General features: G+C 35.6%; 4 protein-coding genes across 5 annotated transcripts in view; all 4 read right to left on the reverse strand.

Moving 5' to 3' along the window:
• Positions 1-915: 915 nt before the first annotated feature.
• LOC308682492 (uncharacterized protein) lies at positions 916-4,375 on the reverse strand. The gene is made up of 4 exons (XM_081352240.1): positions 3,961-4,375; positions 3,436-3,546; positions 2,113-2,214; positions 916-1,371 (listed from the first exon to the last, which is right to left on the reverse strand). The coding sequence occupies exons 1-4, from the start codon at positions 4,153-4,155 to the stop codon at positions 1,285-1,287; spliced, it is 495 nt and encodes a 164-aa protein (XP_081208366.1). The 5' UTR covers positions 4,156-4,375; the 3' UTR covers positions 916-1,284.
• A 421-nt stretch (positions 4,376-4,796) lies between these two features.
• LOC308683042 (uncharacterized protein) lies at positions 4,797-9,068 on the reverse strand. Its single transcript, XM_081353188.1, has 4 exons — positions 8,515-9,068; positions 7,283-7,393; positions 6,955-7,056; positions 4,797-6,117 (listed from the first exon to the last, which is right to left on the reverse strand). Exons 1-4 carry the CDS (start codon positions 8,860-8,862, stop codon positions 6,031-6,033), a joined length of 648 nt encoding a protein of 215 aa, XP_081209314.1. The 5' UTR covers positions 8,863-9,068; the 3' UTR covers positions 4,797-6,030.
• A 3,480-nt stretch (positions 9,069-12,548) lies between these two features.
• On the reverse strand, positions 12,549-15,517 carry LOC308682439 (uncharacterized protein). Its single transcript, XM_081352157.1, has 4 exons — positions 15,306-15,517; positions 14,895-15,005; positions 13,617-13,712; positions 12,549-13,438 (listed from the first exon to the last, which is right to left on the reverse strand). Exons 1-4 carry the CDS (start codon positions 15,480-15,482, stop codon positions 13,352-13,354), a joined length of 471 nt encoding a protein of 156 aa, XP_081208283.1. The 5' UTR covers positions 15,483-15,517; the 3' UTR covers positions 12,549-13,351.
• Positions 15,518-16,521: 1,004 nt separating this feature from the next.
• The window catches only part of slc4a2b (solute carrier family 4 member 2b), a 44,193-nt gene continuing 38,144 nt past the window's right edge, over positions 16,522-22,570 (reverse strand). For both annotated transcript variants that reach the window (XM_081352107.1, XM_081352106.1), the window contains 7 exons: positions 22,316-22,549; positions 22,123-22,212; positions 21,231-21,397; positions 20,729-20,982; positions 19,774-19,943; positions 19,470-19,643; positions 16,522-18,742 (listed from right to left, as the gene is read on the reverse strand). In XM_081352107.1, the coding sequence (XP_081208233.1) occupies positions 18,662-18,742; positions 19,470-19,643; positions 19,774-19,943; positions 20,729-20,982; positions 21,231-21,397; positions 22,123-22,212; positions 22,316-22,549 (1,170 nt within the window). In that variant the 3' untranslated portion in view covers positions 16,522-18,661. The remainder of the gene's footprint in view (positions 18,743-19,469; positions 19,644-19,773; positions 19,944-20,728; positions 20,983-21,230; positions 21,398-22,122; positions 22,213-22,315; positions 22,550-22,570) is intronic.

The following is a 22,570-nucleotide window of genomic DNA, read 5'->3' on the forward strand; positions in this document are numbered from 1 at the left end:
TATTCTATGTTAGTTTGTCTGTATGAGACTAGCAGTAAGCTAGATCAACATTAGAATAACATACAGATCATATTCTAACATCTTATCAATGTTGAACTATATAACATTGATTAGTTTTATGTAAATGTGCTCACCTGTTTAAAAAAGTACATGAAGCTTATATACGTTATTGTCTATAGGAGCTCTCTAGGCATCTCGAAAACACCGCGCTGATATTGATTCTCGTTTTAGTTCTCCTTTTTTATCCAAAGTCAACAACAGCGTGCAAATAGACATTCCGAACTAATGTTGTCCACGTCTGTCGCCTTGGTTACTATCAGAGGGCTCTGCTTGCTATGGCAGTACGAGCGGAAACCAGGGATAACGTGGATATAACGTCATTGGTGGCGACAAAACGGAAATAAAGAAACGGGACGTGTCTTCGAATTAAATTACAAATTTCTCCTGGTTTGAAAGTTGTTGGAAACAGTCGGGATAATGTAAGTACACAACTAAAATACATACATAACATAGATATAGTGATTTTTGCTATTTTTAAAGCAAAAAAGTAACATATTGTACCTTTAAAATAGCATAGGAGCACTTTAAGAATTCTGATGGTGTTTACTGAATAAAAGAAACAAACAAATGGCATCATTCATATGATTGACGACAAGAGTACAATATCCACCGCACTAATTTTAGATGCACAGAGAAGTGAAGAATGTTGTCTATTTCCGATAGTTATGACTGATACCTATAACTGAATACGTAAACATTATTAACAGAAAGTGATGTTAAAGTGTGATAGTATGTTTAGTCCTCAACAGACACCATTAATGCCACAAGAGTGGAATATCCATTTTCAGAAAAGTCCACACAAAAACATTTTACAAATGTTTACCTCTTACAAAAAAAACAATCATTAGCCATGTATGACACAAAAATATTTCTTTATTTGAAATAGAGCATAAAATACACCATTTTTACCCAACTACCAAACCAAATTACCTTGTGGTCACTGTGAATATTAAATGAATGAAAAAAATCAACGTCTTATGTAATCCTGTAGTAAAATCATATTAAAAAAGTCTACTATTTAAGAATGTTTATGTTTTTTATGATTAAATGAAACAAACAGCATCATTCATAATTTCTACTGACACAGAGAAGTGAAGAATGTTGTCTATTTCTCATTATAATAAACAGTGCAAAGTTACTCTTTAGTGTGACTGATGCCGATTACTGAATTTGTAAAATTAATAACAAAAAGTGATATTAAAGATATGTGATATGTTTCCTCCTCTAAGGCTTCCTCGCTGCCAGGAGAGATGGAGATCCATTAGAGTAGCTCTCTTTTTTGCAGTGTTCAACTCTCGTATTCAACAATTCCTGAAATGAGAATAACAATGCATTTTCAAAGATTTCAAGAGTTTGAATAGTAATAAAAAATAATATGATACACACATCATCACACTATTTTCTTTTTTTATCATGTCAGTAGTATTATTATAATACTGTATGCACAGAACACAGAGTGAAATCAGGGCACAAAAATATTTTTTTTGCATTTTCACAAAGGTGTGGGATGAGGGAGCAGATTTCCTAAAAATTGCATTACAAGGTTATTTTATTATCAGAGATACTAAAATGTATTTATTTATTTATTATTACATTGAGATTTTTATAATTTTTTCACTTAAAGGTGCTGTATGTAATTACTAAATGAAAATGAGAAATGTTGCTTTGGCAACTAGAAGATATTAAATAAGTTTAAGGGTTTTTTAAGGGTTTATTTTATTTTATTTCAGTTAACTTCATTATAACTTTTTTTATGGTTTTAGTTTTGGTTAACTAAATAACCCTGCGTTGCATTTCTTTGAAAATGGGATCTTTCTCGGTTTCATCAAATGTGCCTGATTTCAGTTTCTATTCTTTGCTTTCAGCTCGTCTTATTTCTTGTAAATCAACAGATTTTGTTTGAGATAGAAAAGCTCTTGTTCAAAAGTTCACTGTGAAAAACAGCACAACATGATTGGTATCAAGTCCAACAGTTCACAGCCTGTTTACAGTGTTGATTTTGGAGTAAATGGCAGTAGGTGGTGGTGGTGACATGTTTGTGGGATGAATGACCTGTGTGAGCTGCGGTTTGTGAACACAGTGCACGTAAGGCTTCGGTTCACTCTGGATCTCTCCACCGAAGGTCTTATAGCAGATACCACAGTCAATCAGAGGCTACAACATACAAACGAGAAACATATGATCGATCATATTCATGCTAACACATTTGAAGCTCAATTTAAGACTGTTGAGATGGGTTAAAATTAGAAACAACTTGAGTAGAAATTATTTCACATGTGCATTCCCAGCTAACAGGGAACATTCCCACAATTTTCACTAACGTTTTGTAAAGGTTATGAACAAGATAAAACATTCTTTAAAGGTATGCTACGTTACTTTATTTTGTTAAGTATCACAATTTAAATAATGAGTCAATTACATAGCCTACTTTTTTTTTTTTTTTTTTTTTTTTTGTCTAACCCTGATGATTCACTGGTAAGCCTATTATAAATAAATGTTCATTTTAGACCTGTCGGGATGGTTTTCGTGGGAAATCGCGTGCATACGTCACTCGCCGGTGCGTGTCTTGTCATATCCGTAAATAGAGAAAAGGTGCTCCGGCTCTTTTGACGCGTGTCTTATGTTTGAGTTTGAGTGGCAGAGGTTGTCACAATGAGCGAGAAAGATTGACATAGGTCGATAAATCTGCAACCTCCGTAGTCTGGCAAAAAAAAAATGCGACAGAGCTCGTAATAAATCAAGAATCAACGCTTTTCGGAGATGGTGAGAACAAAGGGATTTGAAATGTTGTAAAAGCGACGCGAAGATGGCATTGTTATTACTCAACTGGTGAGTAAAGTATTTTATTCAAGGTATGGCCTACATTGCTTTAGAGGGGCGATAGTAGTCGAATACATTTTCTTTCTTTTATTGCAAATTATTTTGTATGCTTTTTTAAAAAATAAAAAACACTAAAATACAACAACAAAAATTGTTCTCTAACAGAGTCATATTCGTCCGTACAGTCAGGCAGAGCCGAAGCACAACCAAAATTTCTTCCGCATATGTTCTACCTGTAGCCTACCGGTAAGGTTAAATTACATTTATAGATGATATTGAGAGAAAATGTTCTTAGAACAATCAATTTTGGAACATACTTATAATGTTATTTGTACTGGATGAATGTTCTCTTAATGTCCTTACCTTACGATGTAATTGATATTTGCTGTTATCATAAGAAAACAGGACATTTTAAAGTTTTAGAAACATTGCAAATCACTGTTCACACAATAGTTTTAGAACATACATTTGTTAGCTTGACATCATGAATTTTTAAAGGAACAACATAAACCAATATAATCATGTGAAGTGCATTTCAAGTTATGAAAAACTTACTCTGTCATTTCTGAAAGCACATTTAGTCGGGTTTGCATTTGCAGTTCCTTTAGGGCATTTGGTGGCTTTGAGGTAGAAGTGATGGTAGATATAACTCACTCCAAACCCACCCTAGAATAAACCGGGTTATTGAATATCATAACTTCAGTGTACATTAAAACTCAGCATTTATTAAAAAAAAAAAAAAATCATAGGGCTGTTAATCCTTTGCAGTTTAAATGTTTCTGTGACTCAGACTTGAACATCTCCAAGTAATGCAATTAACTTAATAAATGTAAAAAAAGAAATAAATTAGCCATTTGAAATGATTTAAAGATCTGCAAAGAATGTAAGTTATAGAATGCTTTACATTGTAAAGTGTTGCCTTTTAATGACACTATTAAAACATACTGATTAATGCAAAAAAGTTTATTTGAAGCTGATATGTATGAGGCATTTAAAGGTATATTGATTGGAATGCATGTGTAATGCCTTATATTTCACTTAATAGTCATTTGTATGTTCTTTTCAAGTGAATATACTTACATCAATGTCAGATTTGTCCAAACTCTTGAAGAAAAGAAAAACGCTCTTGATTGTCTGGTGTGAGTTGAGTTGTTCCAGAGCCAGTTCAACACCTTTCCTGTAATTATCTGGAAGTTTGTTGAGATCCTCCTGCGCCTCCGACGTGTCCAGAAAGACTCCAGCGCTGACCAGGACGAGCAGCAGAAACACAGCCATCTTACACAATCCAGAAAATCCCTATCTTTAGGTTACACACAGTTATGTACCGCAAAAATTCCGAAGAATGTAAACACTGAGAGATGTGTTGTCTAATCCCAGTACACGAGGGAGTGAGAGGCGAGAGGGAGAGATTGTGCAATGATGGGATGTTTTTGTGGGGTGAGTCCTCTTCCTTTCTGTCTTTGTGTGTGTTTTTACTTTCACATACAGAGGGAATGAATGTGAAATCATGGTCTGAGCGAGCGGACTGCCATCCAGTGGAGAACAGACACTAAAAACTAGGATTTTGGTTTAATTGGAGAGAACACTATATGTAGGTCACCTTTTTTTTTTTTTTTAACAAAGTGTTATCTTGTGTTTCAGGCCAATTCTAATCTAAATACAAGTCAGTGAAGTGTAAACAGAGCGGATTTGATCCAGTTTAATGATGAACGAAAGGGGAAACAATGGTCTTAACAGAAGAGATTTCACTTGATAAGTTTCTTCATAATATTTATTTGTATTAATTCATCTATGCAGTTACAAAGACATAAGAAATCCAGTGGACGCTCTTTAGCTTCAGGTCATTTGTAGGTGTATATTTTTATTATTTTGAAAAAGCAACAACTCCAAAACAAAAAAACAACAGTTAGCAATGTAAATCTCTACATATTTTTTATTATTATGAAAAAAGTATAGAAAAGTCATTTTTAATGGTAATGCATTGCAAGGTGTCATTAATACATTAGTTAACTATAAGCAATATAGCTAAATGTCTAACATTCATTAACCTTTGTTGATGTTAGTTAATACAAATATAATTGTGTTCATTGTTTGTTCATGTTAATTCACAGTGCATGTTAACAGATACAACTTGTAATATATTAGTAAGTAGAAATTAACGTTATCTAAGGTTAATAAATGCTGTAGAAGTATTGTTTATCATTAGTTCATGTTAAATGTACACTGTAACGTTCTGTAACGCCCTCTAGCTCATCTGTTGAAACGTAATCTTCGCGTCACTTTTACAACATTTCAAATCCATCAGTTCTCACCATCTCTGAAAAGCCAAGCCAATGTTAAGTCTAGTTTCATTACGAGACTCTCCTCTGCGTTTGTTTAAAATGGGTAATTCCCTGAAAATTTGAGGTTTAGCTGCTCTATGTCAATCTTTCTCGCACGTGACAACTAACCTCTGCCACTCACACACCATACACGCATAGGAGCTGGAGCAACTTTTCTCCATTTATGGATATGACGAGACATTTCACATAGTGAATCAGGGTAAGCCAAAATACATTTTGAAAGAAGGATTGACGATGCATTGACTCATTTATTATTCAATTATTCGAATTTTGAACTGGTACATAGTGTACCTTTAACTCTATGTAGTTAGTTAACAAAACCTTATTGTAAAGTGTTACCTTTTTGAATAAGACACTATTAAAGCATTGAATAATGTTAAAAGGCTGGTATGTATACTGCATATAAAGGTGTATATACATCGAAATGCATTTAAATGCTTTATAATTCACTTTATAGTCATTTGTATGTTCTTTACTTGTAATCAATACATTGTAACATTTACCTATGGTTGTAGCTTTAAAGACTATACAGTATGATCATGTCTTATAATGCAAGATGCATCCATTTATAGGTATGCAATTTAAAATGTATAACTGTGAAAACCTAAAGTTAAGAAAAGTTAGGGTCACAGTGATGCTTGATTGTGATAATTAAAGTAGTAAATGTTACCTTTACTATCACTTCTGTTCTTGTGAAGTAAATATGCATGAAGAAAGAAGATTTGGCACTAAAGACCAGTCAAAAAAACAGTTAAGATCATTGACACGGTGTTCTTCAAACCCTGAACATCCAACCGTCTCCAGCGGTTCATTCACCTTTGGTGGCCAGCAGGGTGGGGGATCCGCTACTGTAACCCATCTTATTACAGTGATCCATTCTCTCTTTCTGCATGACCTTGGGTTCAAAACAATGAAATAGTGTTAGTTCATGATGAACATAGATCATGCAAAACACAGCAAAGATCATTTCATGATCTTCTCTGGCATACTTATATTTAGAATAAAAGCTAAATTACAATCTTACTGTCTTAATGAAAAAAAAAAGAAGTTTGATGGGGTTTGTTAAAGAACTCTAGGGTTCTTGCCTCAATTTCTATGCCAAAAAGGTTCTATATAAGGAGAAATGCCTTAAATGATTGCATAATACTGTCATGTTTAACGGGTTATTTAATTTTTTTTCTAGTGATACATTGTTTAAAGATGTGTAATTCATAAAATTTAATTAAAAATGAATCGAAACAAATGTAATGAATTAAAAATAAATCCATAAAATGATCCCACGATAGGAACCTATGATTCTTCATGGAATCAATGCCAATAAAGAACCTTTATTTTGAAGTGTGTAAAAGCCAGGTAATAAAGGCCTGACAGAACTGTTGAATCTTTTCTTCTAAGAGTGAGTATGTGCAATGTTTACCAGAAGGAATGGATTTTAATATCAGTGGTCAGGTCTGTATTACTTGAGCAGATGATGTACAGAGAATATGAAGCATAGAGGCCAATTCTGCACAGACAAAACGCCAACAAACACGTTTGTTGGGTTTTGTCGGATCAGTGTGTTACCCCTGTCGGGGTTTGTTTGCACCTGACTGAGCATGTTCGATCTGTGTATGTTTGTGCCTGCTGGGGAAGTGTACGCATGACAAGTTATTTTTCATAAATTTCTAAATCCAAACGGCCAACTTGTTTGCTGGCGTTTGTCTGTGCGGTGTGAACTGGCCTTGTGACACACCTCGGTGAGAGCAGGTTTATGCACACAGTTCACATATGGTTTGGGTTCTGCCTCAATCGCTCCAGCGTAGGTCTTATAGCAGATGGCACAGTCAATCAGAGGCTGTAGGGATTAATAAACACAAGTTTAATTGTATTCCACATTGAGAAATGATTTCCATCATAAGGTACAATAACACGCTCTTATTGAATTGCGTGTATGTTATGCATATAACCGCAGTTGTTTGTGCGATGTTAAAGCCTCAGGCTCTGTTCACGAATTAAACCGGTATGTGCCGAGGTGGAGCAAATCATTTTCTGTTATTTTACACGATGTAAACCTCACTTACCCGATCATTTCTGAACGCACACGTGGTTGTATCAGCGTTCTCAGTTCCTCTTTGGCACTGGGTGGCTTTCAGAAAAAAGTTATGGTAGATGTAGGTGACATCAAACCCTGCCTACAAAGATGATATTCGTTCAGTTAGCAGAACATACATCAGGGTTATTATTGTTAACTAAAACTAAAACCATATAATAATAATAAAAAAACATTTCCATTACGTGAAATAAACATCAATTGAAATAAAATATAAACGAAATAAAAACTTAAACTTATTTTATTCAAATTGTATTAAATTTATTAAAAATGAACAGAAATATAGTAATAAAATTAGAATATTTAGAAAATGCTTATGTAAACTTACAATATCTGATAAATTGGGGTGTTTTTGGCTTTCAACCAATTCCATTTCCCAGCACTATCATGGTTATGATATTGTATATTCAAACTAGGCATTTCCCACTTTATGTGCTCTTCTGGAAGCACGTTACTTATACTTTACATCCTACAAAATTCAATTTTAGCTTAGACTTTTTGACCTAAAAAACAATTATGACATGACGTCATGCCGAGCAGTGTTGCCAGAAGTGCGATAATTATCGTATTTGTACGATAATTTTGACCTATGTAGCCTACGATAAATAATGGAAAAAAATCCCATAATGTACGATAATTTCAAGAATTGTGTGACACTTCAAATGATGGTCGTACATTTTTTTCCCATTATTGATGGTACATAGGTCAAAATTTTCGTACAAATACGATACCGTGAGAAGAACGTGTTACGGTACAGTATCTTCCATCTCATCGTTATGTCTTCTCGGCCAGTGATCGTGGAGAATGACTCTCTCATAAGCACAAGTTAATGTTCTTTTTGTATATTGTATACAAAGTTGTATATCATTAACATATCATCTCTATGTTTTGCAAGAAGAAGAAAAAAAGTTAAATAAATAAAAGCGTTAACTCCGCGGGGCTGAGGTCAGTTTTTTTTTCCCAATCTGAGGTCGATATTTTAGCAATAAAGTCATTTTCATGTCATGTCAAAAAGTTGTTGGTCAATAAATAGCTGTATTCTGAACGTTTGACTCGATCATTTTCTTCCAAATACCGATAATTTTGAGTGTACGATACTTGGACATTTCCAATCTGGCAACACTGATGCAAGTTAGGCTACATCTTGGAAAAGACAGTCAGTCAAAGAAACAAAGAGAGAAAGTCTTAGTTACAGTAGCCTACCTCGATTTGCGACTTCTGAATGGTTTTAAAGAAGAGAAAATGCTGCTGGACGCCTCCGTGCGCATTGACATTTTGCAGAGCGAGCTCCACTCCTTTCTTGAAGGAGTCTGGGAGTTTGCTGAAGGAGCTTTGCGCCTCAGCGGAGGTCAGGAAGACTCCAGCGAGAAACAGCAGAGCAAACGGCAGAGACATCTTCAACCAGTCTGAGCAACACCTCCCGCTGCTCTCACTGAAAAACACACTCTTCCAGGAAGCCTGCCTTGTTTTTGTGCCGTTGTTGGGTAACACGGTGTAAAATGGCTGATTAGTGAGGTAAATCACGAGTTTGGCAGGCCTGTTCAGTTGCATTTATTTGCCAAAGGGGTTTAGTTTCTGGTATAAAACGACCAGTGTGCGAAATACGGGGGGGTCCGGGGGGGCTCGACCCCCCCGATTAACCCATGAGACCCCCTGAAAGCCTCAAAAGCAAAATTTGAAGGGGGTCTCAAATTTTACTTAAAAAAATTTAACTGAAAAAAACACCTACTGAAATGTGTTTTTTTTTTAAATAATAACTTGACCAAAACCACTTTTTTGTCAAATAAAGGAGGAGACAACATATTACAGACTGTTTTTACGAGCGTTCATGCTTAAGGTTGCCAGATTTCAATAATTTAAACACCTGTCAGTGGTTTTCTGTTAAAAGAACACGTTTTCTACTCGGTCTTTTCAATAGTATCTGGCAACCATGCGCGCGCTTTCTACGCTGCTGAGGAAGTGCGGATGATCTGAAAACACCAAGGGTGCTTCTCAATTCTTATTTGTGTATCCTCGTTTCCTCTCCTCGCTTCCTTTCCTCGCGTCTCAGCTCCGCCCCCTGTAGGATGCGAGGGAAGGCTGCAAGGAAAAGACGCGAGGACAGAGGAATCGAATGAAAGCTTTTTATATATATTGGAATCCTTGATCACTCGAGCGTCACTTGACCGCGTCATCAGCAGCGCTCAGAGGATCTGCCCTCATGTTGTTGAAATTTGTTTATTTAAGAAATTCATAATAAATAATAATAAAGCAAGATACCCTGTTGAAATATGTGAGGTGTGAGGTTTATATAAACTGCAAAAGTAAAGTATAAATTAAAATTGTCGTGACCGATGTGAAGGGGGAGGAGAATTTATACGTGCGTCACGTTTTAGTCGATAAAACTCTTCCGCATAGGATGCACCTGTGTATCCTCGCTCATGACTCCTCTGGAAGCCTCCTCACTCCTCGATCCTCGACTCCTCGCAGTGCAATTAGAGAATTGAGATGTCCTTCAAGATGGCTGTGCTCGATCGGTTTCCGGGTCATAGGATGGAGGACGGAGGAGAGAGGAGACGAGGAGGGATATTGAGAAGCACCCCAAGTGTGCTGAGTTCAGGGGCGGACTTTACCATTAGGCAAAGGTCGGCAATTGCCTTGGGCCCCGAGCTACCTAGGGGCCCCCAAAATGCCCTATTAACTTATGCTTAAGTTTTTTTTTTTTTTTTTCAAATTATATATTTCTAAAACTCCATTTGCGAAAAATGGCATCAATCATTAGTGTCGCAGACAGGAGGGGGCCCCCCCGCCTCACTACATTGGACTATTCCATTATCTCACTTTTACTGCACATCTGTGAAAGTGACAAGGCTGTGCCAAAAAAACTGACGGAGAAAAAGAAGTGATTGACAGACAGAGTGTACATAGTAGACAGAGTAAAAATGAAGCGAAGCTAGCTACCCAAGCGGTGCTGAAAAAAGGAGGAAGCGGGAGGAAAGCAAAAAGTCAGAAAAAGTGCGCGGCGCGAAAGATAAACAACACGCAGTAACAGGAGAACTGGGAAATAGAGCAATTGATCCCCAGAGCAAGACGAGTCTAAACGCGAAAATTTAAAGTTTCGAAGTTACCCAAGCGGCTCAAATAAAAGAAAAAAAGTGAAAAGATGCTGATAAGTATTTGGGAACGCTGCCAAAGATGACAAACTTTTTTACGGCTACTGTGGGGGATACAGATCAGGAACAACAACGTCCAACGCACAGAAAAATCGTGAAGCAAAGAAGATCGACAGACAAAACTGAGCAGTTTATGAATCATGATATTTAAAAAAATCTCAGCTCTCAGATTCTGTCAATTCTATTACGAAATTCAAATAATACCGTTTTGCCGTTTTAATGTGATGTGACAGATTCCTATAGCGGCACGTGAACTGATCTAATTCTAAAAACTACCTAATAGTAAATAAACATGAATTAACAATGTTGAAAGATACCGTATAACTTACCGAAATGTATATTCCTTATTCATAATATCGATCAATAAGTGTTTTTCAACCGCGGAAAGAGGTAAAACAGCTGGAGAACAATCGTCACATAACATTTACCTCAGGAAAGCCATTTAATTGGCTAGAAAAAAGAGCTATAGAGAGTATTTGGCTAAATATGTGTACTATAGGCCTATTACTTATTTTAACCTTAAATTATACCAGCTGATAGTTTTTTGGTTTTTTTTTTTTATAAAAAGTAACGCCTGTCTTGTGAAACGTTACCTAATATTTATCCAAATGAGTCAATATTGAATCAAATCACAAGAATTGAATCGAAATGGTGAAATTTGCCAAGCAAAAAAAAAAAAAAAAAAAAACATAGCTTACCAGAAATTGTACCATGTAAACATTGTAACATGTTTCTGTTTAGGAGTAAAGAAGTGTAGCCTATGCAGGGTTTAAAGGGGACGTTTTTTCTCCTCTCTAATCTTCACCTACCCGTAGATTAGCTTTACCTCCCTATCCACCATTCAGTCGGTACATATTTTTTTCTTTCTCTTTTAAAGATTGGATGGGTAGGGGCCCATAGCCTACCTTCGCCTTGGGCCCCCGATTTGCTAAATCCGCCACTGGCTGAGTTCAATTCCATCAGAGTTCCACGATCTTCATTTCAGATTTTCTACTTAAATTAAAGTGTCATTCAGTCGGTTTCCGTTCTGTCACGAGCCGCTTGGGTTGTTTGTGTGACTAAATCGGCGAACAAAATGCAGGCTGATATTGTCACATCACGATCGGTCATTCATACTGCAGGCTCTCATTTACAAGTGCACTGATTGCGTGCCATGCTCGATAGACTATATTACCTTAATTATTATTATTTTTTTCTCGATAGGCTATACCTGGCATGCATGAAGTTGATTGCTCTTGTAAGTGCGCCAGATGTGCAAATTATTGTCATGTCTGCATTGTAATGCACAACTTTACCTCACCTTGTTATAAAACAATGTGCATTCAAACAACTTTAGCCAATGTAACCTCCTATGTCAGTGTTGCTTATATAGCATATGATATTGCATTTGCGTTTGTTTGAAATGTAACATCTATGCAAAATAATCCTTGAATAATTTCTTAAGGCCATTCCCGTTTCGAATATGTGATTTGTGTATTGTCAACAATAAGCATAAACATTATGCATTTCCATTTTGTAGTGTGGATCATTCATTGCAACAAAAATCAGTTTTCTTATAAAAAAACCTTCATGCTACTGCCCACTGACATGCTTTTAAAGCTACTGTTGTCCCTTTTTTTGGCCTTCAAAACTCCTTAAAATGCACATGTCGAGATCGGGAAAATCTAAAATTTTTCGGGGGGGCATGCCCCCGAACCACCCTAGCAAGATCATTTTTGGGACATATGTATTTATACAACTCTAGCTGCATCGGCCCTGCACCAAGTAAAGACAGTGATGCAGTGATCCCTTGAAATATTGTAATGTTATAGGCCTACTGTATATTGAGAAAATTTAGATCGGTATTGCGAAACAATCGGGAGACGGGGACCCCCCCGAATATTGACGGGTATTTCGCACACTGAAAACGACGAATAATAAAAACAAATATGCAACAAGCTTAAAGTCTGCGTTATTTACAGTGTTGTAAATTAGCTAGAAATATTATTTTTGTATGTTCAAAACTGAAAGGAAAGAGTCTGAATTCACATTGAAAAGTGCTGCTCTATGATCAGATTTACTGTTTACTCACCATTTTTTTTTTTTATGGAATATTGCAGTATTTATTATAAATGATTTATCTGTCATTCACATGTGATCAACAAATCAAAGCAAACCACAACCATCCAATCAATTCCCCATGGATAAAAGCATGTCTCACCCTACATTTTTTCTTGTTCGAGAAGCCGTTTCACATGGACATGTAGGCTATGGAATAAAACAATTTAAAAGATAATTGTGACTTTATATCTCACAATTCTGACTTTTTTTCTCTCACAATTGCGAGTTAAAAAGGCAGAATTGTGGTAAACTCGTAATTCTGAGAAAAAATACAAAAATGTACAAAATGCTGCGATTGAAACGTAGGGCCTGATATACTAAACATCATTAATCATTAGTGCATAATAAAACAAAAACAGACATAATATGCACTATGACGTTCTAATCGTAAATAATCACAGAAAAACTGAAACGTATTATTTTGTAAAGTATTTTATTGCACTGACAAACTAAATCACTTTATTGGATAGTGTAATCGGCACTAATATTATTTATTTATTTATTTATAATGACATTCATTAATATTTGAGAGGTTAAAGGAGTTTTAGGAAACTCTGCTTTGTTGTTTGCAAAAAATCTTCTGCCGTTGAACAAACATGGAATGTTCTTATGCAACAAACATCCCGTATTGATTTACTGTAGAAAATGTGACTAAAACAGTGCAATGCTCTCTTTAGTGCTTGACAATCAGATGAACCGTGATGCAAGAGTTGATATGGAACAGAGCAGACATGCTAAAACATGCTGTGTTTCAGATTCCTTCACATGAGATGTCAGATGAAGCTTCTCTAGGATCCAGTGTATGCCACAGGAGTCGGGGTCAGGCTGCCAAAACCCGCCTGGTAACAGCCAATCTCTCGCTCTCTCTTGCTTTCCTTGAGTTCAAACAATCAGACAAAGGGTCACTTCTACATCCTGGGGTTCTACTGCATTAAATATGTTGGGAAAAACATTTGCAAAGATGGACATTATTTTAGCATTAATGATAAAATCAAGTGTATTTCCAGCTAATTAACTGAATCATTAAAAATGAAGAACATGAAGAGGGAATACCTTCGAGAGCGTTTGTCGATACATACAGTTTAAATAAGGTTTGCCACCAATTTCTCCAGCAGAGATCTTGTAGCAGATCACACAGTCAATGAGAGGCTGGAGGAATATGGAAATTGACTCAGTAAGTTTAATTTAATCTGCATTAAATTTTGAGTGCTGTGGTGTAACTATATATATATATATACAAATATATATACCCGCCAGATATCACGTGACTGCAAAGTATCAATACTTACATACATGCTTGTGTGTGTGTGTGTGTGTGTGTGTGTGTGTGTGTATATATATATATATATACACACACACACACACAAGCATGTATGTAAGTATTGATACTTTGCAGTCACGTGATATCTGGCGGGCAACAAACGCGGTTAGTGCATCCAATCGCACAACAACTATCTGACATGTCGTGTACACCTCAAAACACCAACTTTTGTATATTAAAACTGGCAACGTCCTGGCAAGATCCTTGATTAGTTTACTGGTTTTCGTTGCTAGAGAATGACGTTCTTGCCCGCCAGCCAGTACAACTGACGTCACGTGCAAAGTATCAATATTCTCTGTATTAAACCTGGCAACACTGCATGATAGTGTACAGTACTATCATAACCCTACTTTCAGACATATTTATTTCAGCTACAATATTGCTGAAAAGTTTGGGTTCAGAAAATTAATACTTTTATGTACTAATACTTTAACGGTGACAGTAAAGACACTTATAATTTTACAAAAGATTTCTATTAGTTAAAAAAAATGCTGTTCTTTTGAACTTTATATTGAAAGAATCCACAAATATATTAAGCAGCACAACTGTTTTCAACAATGATAATAATAAGAAATATTTCTTGAGCAGCAAATCAGAATATTATAATGATTTCTGAAGAATCATCACAGCCATAACAGGAATATATTATATTTTTAAATATATTAAAATATTGGAATATATTAAGAAAAGTTATTTTAAACTGTAATTTTTCACAATATTGGTGTTTTTACTCCTTTTTGGATCAAATAAATCATCCTTAGTGAGCAAAAGAGACTTTTCAAAAACATCTTACTGATCCCAAACTTTTGAATGTTAGTTATGTAACTATTAGAAATTGGAGATTGCAACATGCAACAAAATATAGATGGTTCTTTAAAGCACCCCTTATTTAGATTTAATAAGTGTTTGGAAAATGTAATTTACTCTAGACATGAAAAACAGCTGATCTTCATATTATGACCATCTATGGGTTTCTAAAATGCGTATGTGCTTTAAATGAACACACTTACCCGATCATTCCTGAACGCACACGTGGTTGTATCAGCGTTCTCAGTTCCTCTTTGGCATGTTGTGGCTTTCAGATAAAAGTTATGGTAGATGTAGGTGACACCAAACCCTGCCTACAGATAGAGGATTTATTCATCCACAGTAAATGAACACAGACATTTCCACCAAGTCTAAATTTAGCAACTCCATTCTGTCCTCTTTTTTTTTTTTTTTTTGGGGTCTCCGGAGATGTTGATATTCGATTTCTGACCTAAAAATGACTTGGCATCAAGAGTGTTTAGAATATCTGACCTACTCCTGCCATTCAGTTTGGGTTATAATAGCTTAAACTACTACCAAATCATGCAGTTAGTTTTCAGACCATCTTTTCCCTGAAAAGAGGATGAAAAGCGGAAAGAGAAGAATGCAGTTACCTGAATTTCTGCCTGATGAATAGTTTTAAAGAAGAGAAAATGGTGCTTGATGGAGTGACGGGCATTGATCTGATGTAAAGCCAGCTCCACTCCTTTCTTGTAGATATCTGGGAGCTGTTGTGCGTCATTCGGTGAGACTCCAGCAGTGAGCAGCACGACCAACAGAAGCAGAGCCATCTTTAACACAGTCTGAACTTCAACTCCTCCTGCAAATGTCTGCTTGCCCAAAAAAACCAGGTTAAACATTCTCTAAAACAGTCACTGTTCATGTGGAGCCCTGGCATGATGCCTAGAAGTCAGGGACTAAATGATGAGAAGAACATTGGCACAATTATTAATTGCTTTGAAATTCAGCTGTAGTAATGAGGATTTGTTTGTCGTTACCGCACACACTAGAACCAGAATATAAGTCTAATTAATTCAATTCAATTTGCACATTGCTCAACTAGTCATTTTGGGCCATGGCAGAAAAGTTCATTGACATGTATCTGCCAAATGGCTAATGATAGCTGTGTGTGTATTTTATATATATATATATATATATATATATATATATATATATATATATATATATATATATATATATATATATATATATATATATAAAATGCGTATGTGCTTTAAATGAACACAATACAAGTCACACTTACCCGATCATATATATATATATATATATATATATATAGCTATTATTGAGTTATTAGCTTTTTTGTTGCTCAAATGACATTTCTATTAGCATATTTAAATGTTTTAAAATTAAATTTATTCCTGTGATCAAAGCTGAATTTTCAGCATCATTACTCCAGTCTTCAGTGTCACATGATCCTTCAGAAATCATTCTAATATGCTGATTTGCTGCTCGAAAAAAAAATTATTACTTTATACTTTGTGGAAACGGTGATACTTTTTTCTTTCTGGATTCTCTGATGAATATAGTTGAAAAGAACAGCATTTATTGGAAATAAAAATATTTTGTAACATTAGAAACGTATTTACTGATTCACTTCTGATCAATTCTTATGCATCCTTGCGGAATGAAATATGAATTTCTTTCAAGAACAAATCTTACGGACCGCAAACTTGTTTTCTTTTTTTGCAGTACTGTTTAAGTCACTTGCACTTTTTTCCCTAAAGTTCCAATAAATAAAAAAGTAAACCAAAGCAATTTTAAAAACTGAAATATAAACACAAAAACACAAAAAATATGAATAGCCAATTTAAATAGAAAAATCAACTTTATTGGCAATATTTGGAATTTACTGTAAATATTGCATTATGTACAGTGGAACATTTAAAAATCAAATATTTAACAAATAAAAACAAAATGCATTAAAAAAAGATGTCCACAGATGGTAAATGACCTTCACTTCCCTTTGCCATACTTTTGTAACAAATATCACCAGACTTTAAAATGACCAGAATGTTCCAGCATTAACCTTCATGAACAGTCTTCATGAACCCCGTAAAGCATCCATAATAAATACCATCTTCAAAAGTGCTGCAGAGAATCCACACAGTAAAGATCCAGAAGCAGAACAAAACCTGCATTCACACAGAACCTCAAAGTGCTGCTCTACCATCTGATTTCCCAGAGTTCTGCAGGCCTAAACGTGTCTAGACGCGAAACCTGGAACCAGTCGCTGAACACGGGCAGAGGGAATGTCCAAGATCAACAACGGTGACAAAGTACAACGTACTGAAGGTCCTGATTCACTAAACGACGACACAGACAACATTTTATAAAAATATTCTCAAATCAATCGCATGTACGCTAACCAATTCCTAGTCGAATAAAAATAATCTCTACACAATTTCATTTTCAGTCATTAGTTAAGCGTATACATAAGCTAATGCAACATAAAACTTGCATAATAAGTTCCTATAATTAAAATATCCTAACATACATCCGATTCTGGAATGTAAATAGCGCTCAAATGAGCTAAAGCACTTGTTTTGTAGCATGTTTAAAGCACAATGGTGTGATCAAATCCAGGAATTAAAGAAAGCCAGAACAGTCCAAATAAATGTGTACTAAAATAACAAACATAACACATGATTAACTGAATTATTTAACCGTAACCAAATAATTAAACTTGTTAATTTCATTCCTGATGGTATTTGCGCACCAAATATTGTGAAAGTGAAAGTGCAATGGTTGAATCTTATTAGTGCAGATTCACCATCTAACTGACCAAATAGTGAATCAGTGGGATGTTAGTGAACGGTGGGGGAAAATTAGTGATATTATACAGGAATTCTGTGGCAAAATCCCTCATGAACTGACATAAATAATACGGTTCCCCTGTTAAACGCATAAATAATTAGTAATTAATCAAAATCTATACGGTGTATCTGCTGAGAACTGGTGTTGAAAAGAACATGATTCTGTTTTAGTGTTAATTCAACGTTGTATGTGGAAAGACTTTAAAAATGTGCATTAACCAAAGCATTGTTAGCCAAATATGGACACAAGTTCAGTTGAAATGTGTTGGTAACGATGGAACTTGTGTGGCTTATCAGGTCAACATGTTTAGTTCTTACAAACGAACCGTTATAAACTGAATGCTACAGTTTTGGGATCATCTGTAGGGACGCTCCCGTTCTTTTTCTTAAAATGGGTTTTAGGACCCCAAACTAGGTCGCTAGTGAATGCATCTGGGATTCACTAAAACTAATCTGAAAACCGCTCATGATCACCAAAATTGACACCAAATTCATCCTCTAAAACAGAGTTCACTCACTCTGATCACGTTTGCTCCATGTAACGGTCAATATAACATATACTACAACTGAACATTTAGAGTTTTTGTGAGAGTGTGACTTTCATGCATTATAAAAGTGAAAACTACTGTTTAGAAATAGAAAAAAAAAGCTGTGAATGCACAGCAACAATAGACAAAAATACTGTCGGTTGTGATTGTGTTGGGTCATAATCACAACAATAAAAAATAAGTCAGTAAAACTATTAAAAGCACAGACATACATGATATAAGATGAAAATGGGCCTTGGCAATCTTCCTTGATCATGAATATATACTAAAAACTACATAAAATATTGCATGGGCCCTGAATGGTGCTGGGAATGTCCAGTTAACCCCATACGATACATTCGTTTTCCTCATAGGCGACAAATGCACTTGGTAAAGGCTAAACGGTGTGATAGCAGCTCAAACCCTCTAAAACAAGTGAAATGATTCTCTGGAAATGCCAGATTTCACATAATATTTCTCTCCTCTACAGCATGTCAAGACTCACTGTGCGATTTGGTTTGTCAAAGTTTAAAAAGCAACTGTCCTATTGGCCAATAGCCTGACTGACAGGAAGACAGGTGAGAGACGGACAGCTGTGGTCGTGGCTCAGACTGGCATGTGCATCTCTGTGTATTCGTCGTGTCCCTCCTTCTCGTCAAAAGTGGGCTCTGCATCATCAGCGTCCAACTGGAGAGAAGGGAGAAAAGTTACAAAAATAGTATGTTAACATGAATTTGAAAATGACCTACTTTCTTAATGGCTTTTTGTGCATATTCATCTGTTCATATTATTCCAAAGGGGAAAAATAACACTCCGTCTCCAAGACGTCATCAAGTCCTCTCAAAATATATATATTTTTAAAAATTTAGGAATTAAAATGGGGTTGTGAACACCATTTCAAATGGAATTTAAAAGACATTTTATGTTTCCTAGCTATATATAATTTTGTTAGTTCACTAGAAGACAGTAAGATTTTTTTAAATGTTTTTGAAAAAAAGTTTATAGAAACTGTTTTCTATAGTAATATATTATAAAATGTAATTTATTCCTGTGATCAAAGCTGAGTTTCCAGTATCATTATTCCAGTCTTCAGTGTCACATGATCACTTCAGAAATCATTCTAATAGGCTGATTTGTTGCTCAAGAAACTATTTATAATCGATGTTGGAAATAGTTAATATTTTTTTTGAAAATGTGATGCATGTTTCTCAGGAATCTTTGATGAATAGAAATGTCAAAAAAGACCAGTATTTATATGGAACAGAAATCTTTAGGAACACAAATAAATGTCTTTACTGTCACAATAAAAGTTTTTTTTTTTTTTTTTTTTTTTTTTTTACAAATCTTACTGACCACAAACCGATAGTGTATCCCTAAGAAGCAAGAATGTCTTTGTGTGTGCAAAGATCCTTACACACTGCATTTCCCGAGCGCTAAAGATGCGTGACAGAAAAAACATCTTGACAGGGACGGTCATGATGAGAACGAATGGGAAAGCCAGCGACGCCACGGTGGACATGACCACCCAGAGGACAGCGAGACACACCACCTGTATCGCTGTGTACAGATGCATACGCATGGTCCGCACCTGAGGAACAGAGATTTAGTCAACATATACAGTACAAAAGATTTCTTTACAATATCTGATACCATTACATGTTACAGCCAGTCCTTTTTAAGAGCATTATTAATAGCAAAAACCAGCTTGGGGTCCTGACCTTGCGCACGTAAATGTGGTCGGGGTGGTATTTTGGGGGCATCAGCAGGAGCAGGATCCGTTCTGTCAGCTGGATGCCATTCAGTGACATCACACCCATGTACAGGAAGATGCCAAACAGCACAGCGATTGGGATTTGACGGAGCAGATCACCAATTACTATTGAGAGACCTACAGCCAACAAAATTTGCAGAATGACTACATTTATAGGCCTGTACTTCATTAAACTCATGTTAACACATACAACAGTCATTTACACGGATTTATTGTGCATGTAATAAAATATTACGCATCTTAAAACAACAAGATACTACGCTTTACCTTGATTGTACCATGGGTAAAGGGTGTTTTTACCCATTTAAATTGTGTTAAAAATCACTGTAATGCTCGGAGTCAGGTTGCATATTGTTTTTCTAAAACGGTGGCAACAGCAATATGATAAAATACACAAATTTCCAATATATAATTACATTTACCTGTTTGATGATGAGAAAAATGTATTTTAAATAAATAAATAAAAATGTATTCCAACTATCCATATCGGTAGCACTTTATTTTGATGGTCCACTTTAGGCATTCTACTGACTATAAGTAACTTTGCAACTACATGTCAACTAGCAGTCATTAGAGTATTAGTAGACTGTCTGTTTAATATCTGCTAACACTTTATTTTGATGCAAAGTTACTTCTAGTCAGTAGAATGTCTGTTCAAGTACTGTACATATCAACTTATTGCATTAACCCTAACCTTAACAAGTCTACTAATACTCTAATGTGAGAGTTAGTTGACATTATTTGAAAAGCTACTTACATTATACATCTACTTTATCTGACAATTCACTATTCATCAAGATTGTATTAATCGTTAATGAGATTTATTGATCTTATCAGTAGTTTGTGTTAATCAGGTTGCAATAAAATTGATAATGTTTGGAATTGTCATTGTTGAAACACACCTACAAGTATCGCCACCAGTAACCCGGTCACCCTCTGCTCCTTGACCTCCTGGATTCGAGGTTTGTCTCCTGGGGCGACGGCTTTGCTCATCACGGTGAGGGCGTTGGCATGGGTTACGGAGCGCACGGTGGCCGCGGCCATCCACGGCAGGCCGAACAGAGCGCTGGTGCCGCCCAGAGTCACGATGATCAACAGGTCCAGATGGAAACCAGAACCCTTGACCAGCATGCGCTCTTTCTTACTGACTATCAACCTAGAAGAAGAGAGCGTCTTTAATACTGCCATGATTTAAACGTGGAAAAAAAACAGCAGCATTGCAGTTAGATTGCAGCTTTATTACAAATTAAAACCTATAAATAAATGAAAACATGAAACACCACATTTTGAGATTAAAAACTAATGTGAAAAGATTTTTTCTAACACAAAAAATACATTGCTAAAAATATTTTTTGAGCTCTATAAACGTAATTATAATGAAACAAAGCATGACGATGGACTCACGTGGTGATTTGCGTCTCCATAAAGATGAGGATGAAGACGAGCAGAGCGGGAAGGATACTGGCAAACATCATCCAGATGGGGAACTGACCATCACTGCCCAAAGGATTGACTATCCAACCACGCTTATCAGGACTAGTCACTGAAAAACCTCGTGGGACACTAAGTTTCTGTAGGGTGGAGCATTCATAAGGTTATAAATAAATTAATAACAATAAAAAACATGATTATTAATTATTTATAATTTACAGAGCCCCTAAAGGAACATTGTGATGAAAAAAAAAAAAATAGATATTTTTTGTCAAAGCTTTTGCGTTCTCTTGCAAATGTTTTGCGTTCCCCCGAGAACCTTGGTGTTCAGTCGCAGAACCTTTTGAGAGGGAACGCAAAAGCATCGACTTCCCTCCCATCTCATAATTTTTTTCCACCACCATGTCCCTTTAGGGGCTCTGTAGTAATTTGTTATTTATAACAAGTAAAAAAGAAAATAATAATAATAATAATAATAATAATAATAATAATAAATAGAATAATGAAAAAAGTATTCATAAAATAATAATAATAATAATAATAATTAAATAAAAAAATATGGCTGGAGCATTAAAAATGCACATATAAATTAATAATAAAGATAAAATAAAATATGAATAATTAAAAAGAATAGATAATAAAGTATGTGTGTGTGTGTGTGTGTGTATTTGTATTTATTGTATTTTTTATTTTACTTTAGTTCTTATTTTCTTCTTCAGTAGCACAAATAGTGTAAGTTTATGCAACAAAGCTTAATATTTAGGGTCCCTAGCCTGAAATGTGCAATAGTAATAGAGTTGCTTGACTTAGCAAGCACTATTAATAAATTCAAATCATCTGCTAATTGCTAACTGTCCATCATCACCTGTGAGTACGTGTCTTGAATGCTGTAATCTACCAGAACCATGATGAGGATGGCAATAGGAACTCCAAAATCTCCAATAACTCTTCTCAACTGTAAAAAATTAGACTTCTTTTAGACAGAAGATGATACATTTCAACCACATTTTTCTTTGCAATGTGTTAATCACTCAACACTGAGTCAGACGGCATCTTACCCTGCCAGGGAAGAAGGCACTGTTTTTGAACTTGCGCAGGTAGAAGGCGATGAAGAAGGTCCCAGACATGAGCACAAAGGACAGCAGAGCAGTATTAGGTTCACCGACCACCTTCAGCGTCTCCGGCGTGCTGCTGTTCGCCACTAATGGACTTAAAGTGCTTGAGTTGTACATGGAATCATTCACATCAACCACCATAGCAGAGCAGCGTCTCAGAGGATGTTCCTGGAATATCTGTGGGATACATCAGCAGTC

This window comes from Scardinius erythrophthalmus (genome assembly GCF_964197995.2).
Source record: "Scardinius erythrophthalmus genome assembly, chromosome: 22".
In the NCBI taxonomy this organism is placed as follows: domain Eukaryota; kingdom Metazoa; phylum Chordata; class Actinopteri; order Cypriniformes; family Leuciscidae; genus Scardinius; species Scardinius erythrophthalmus.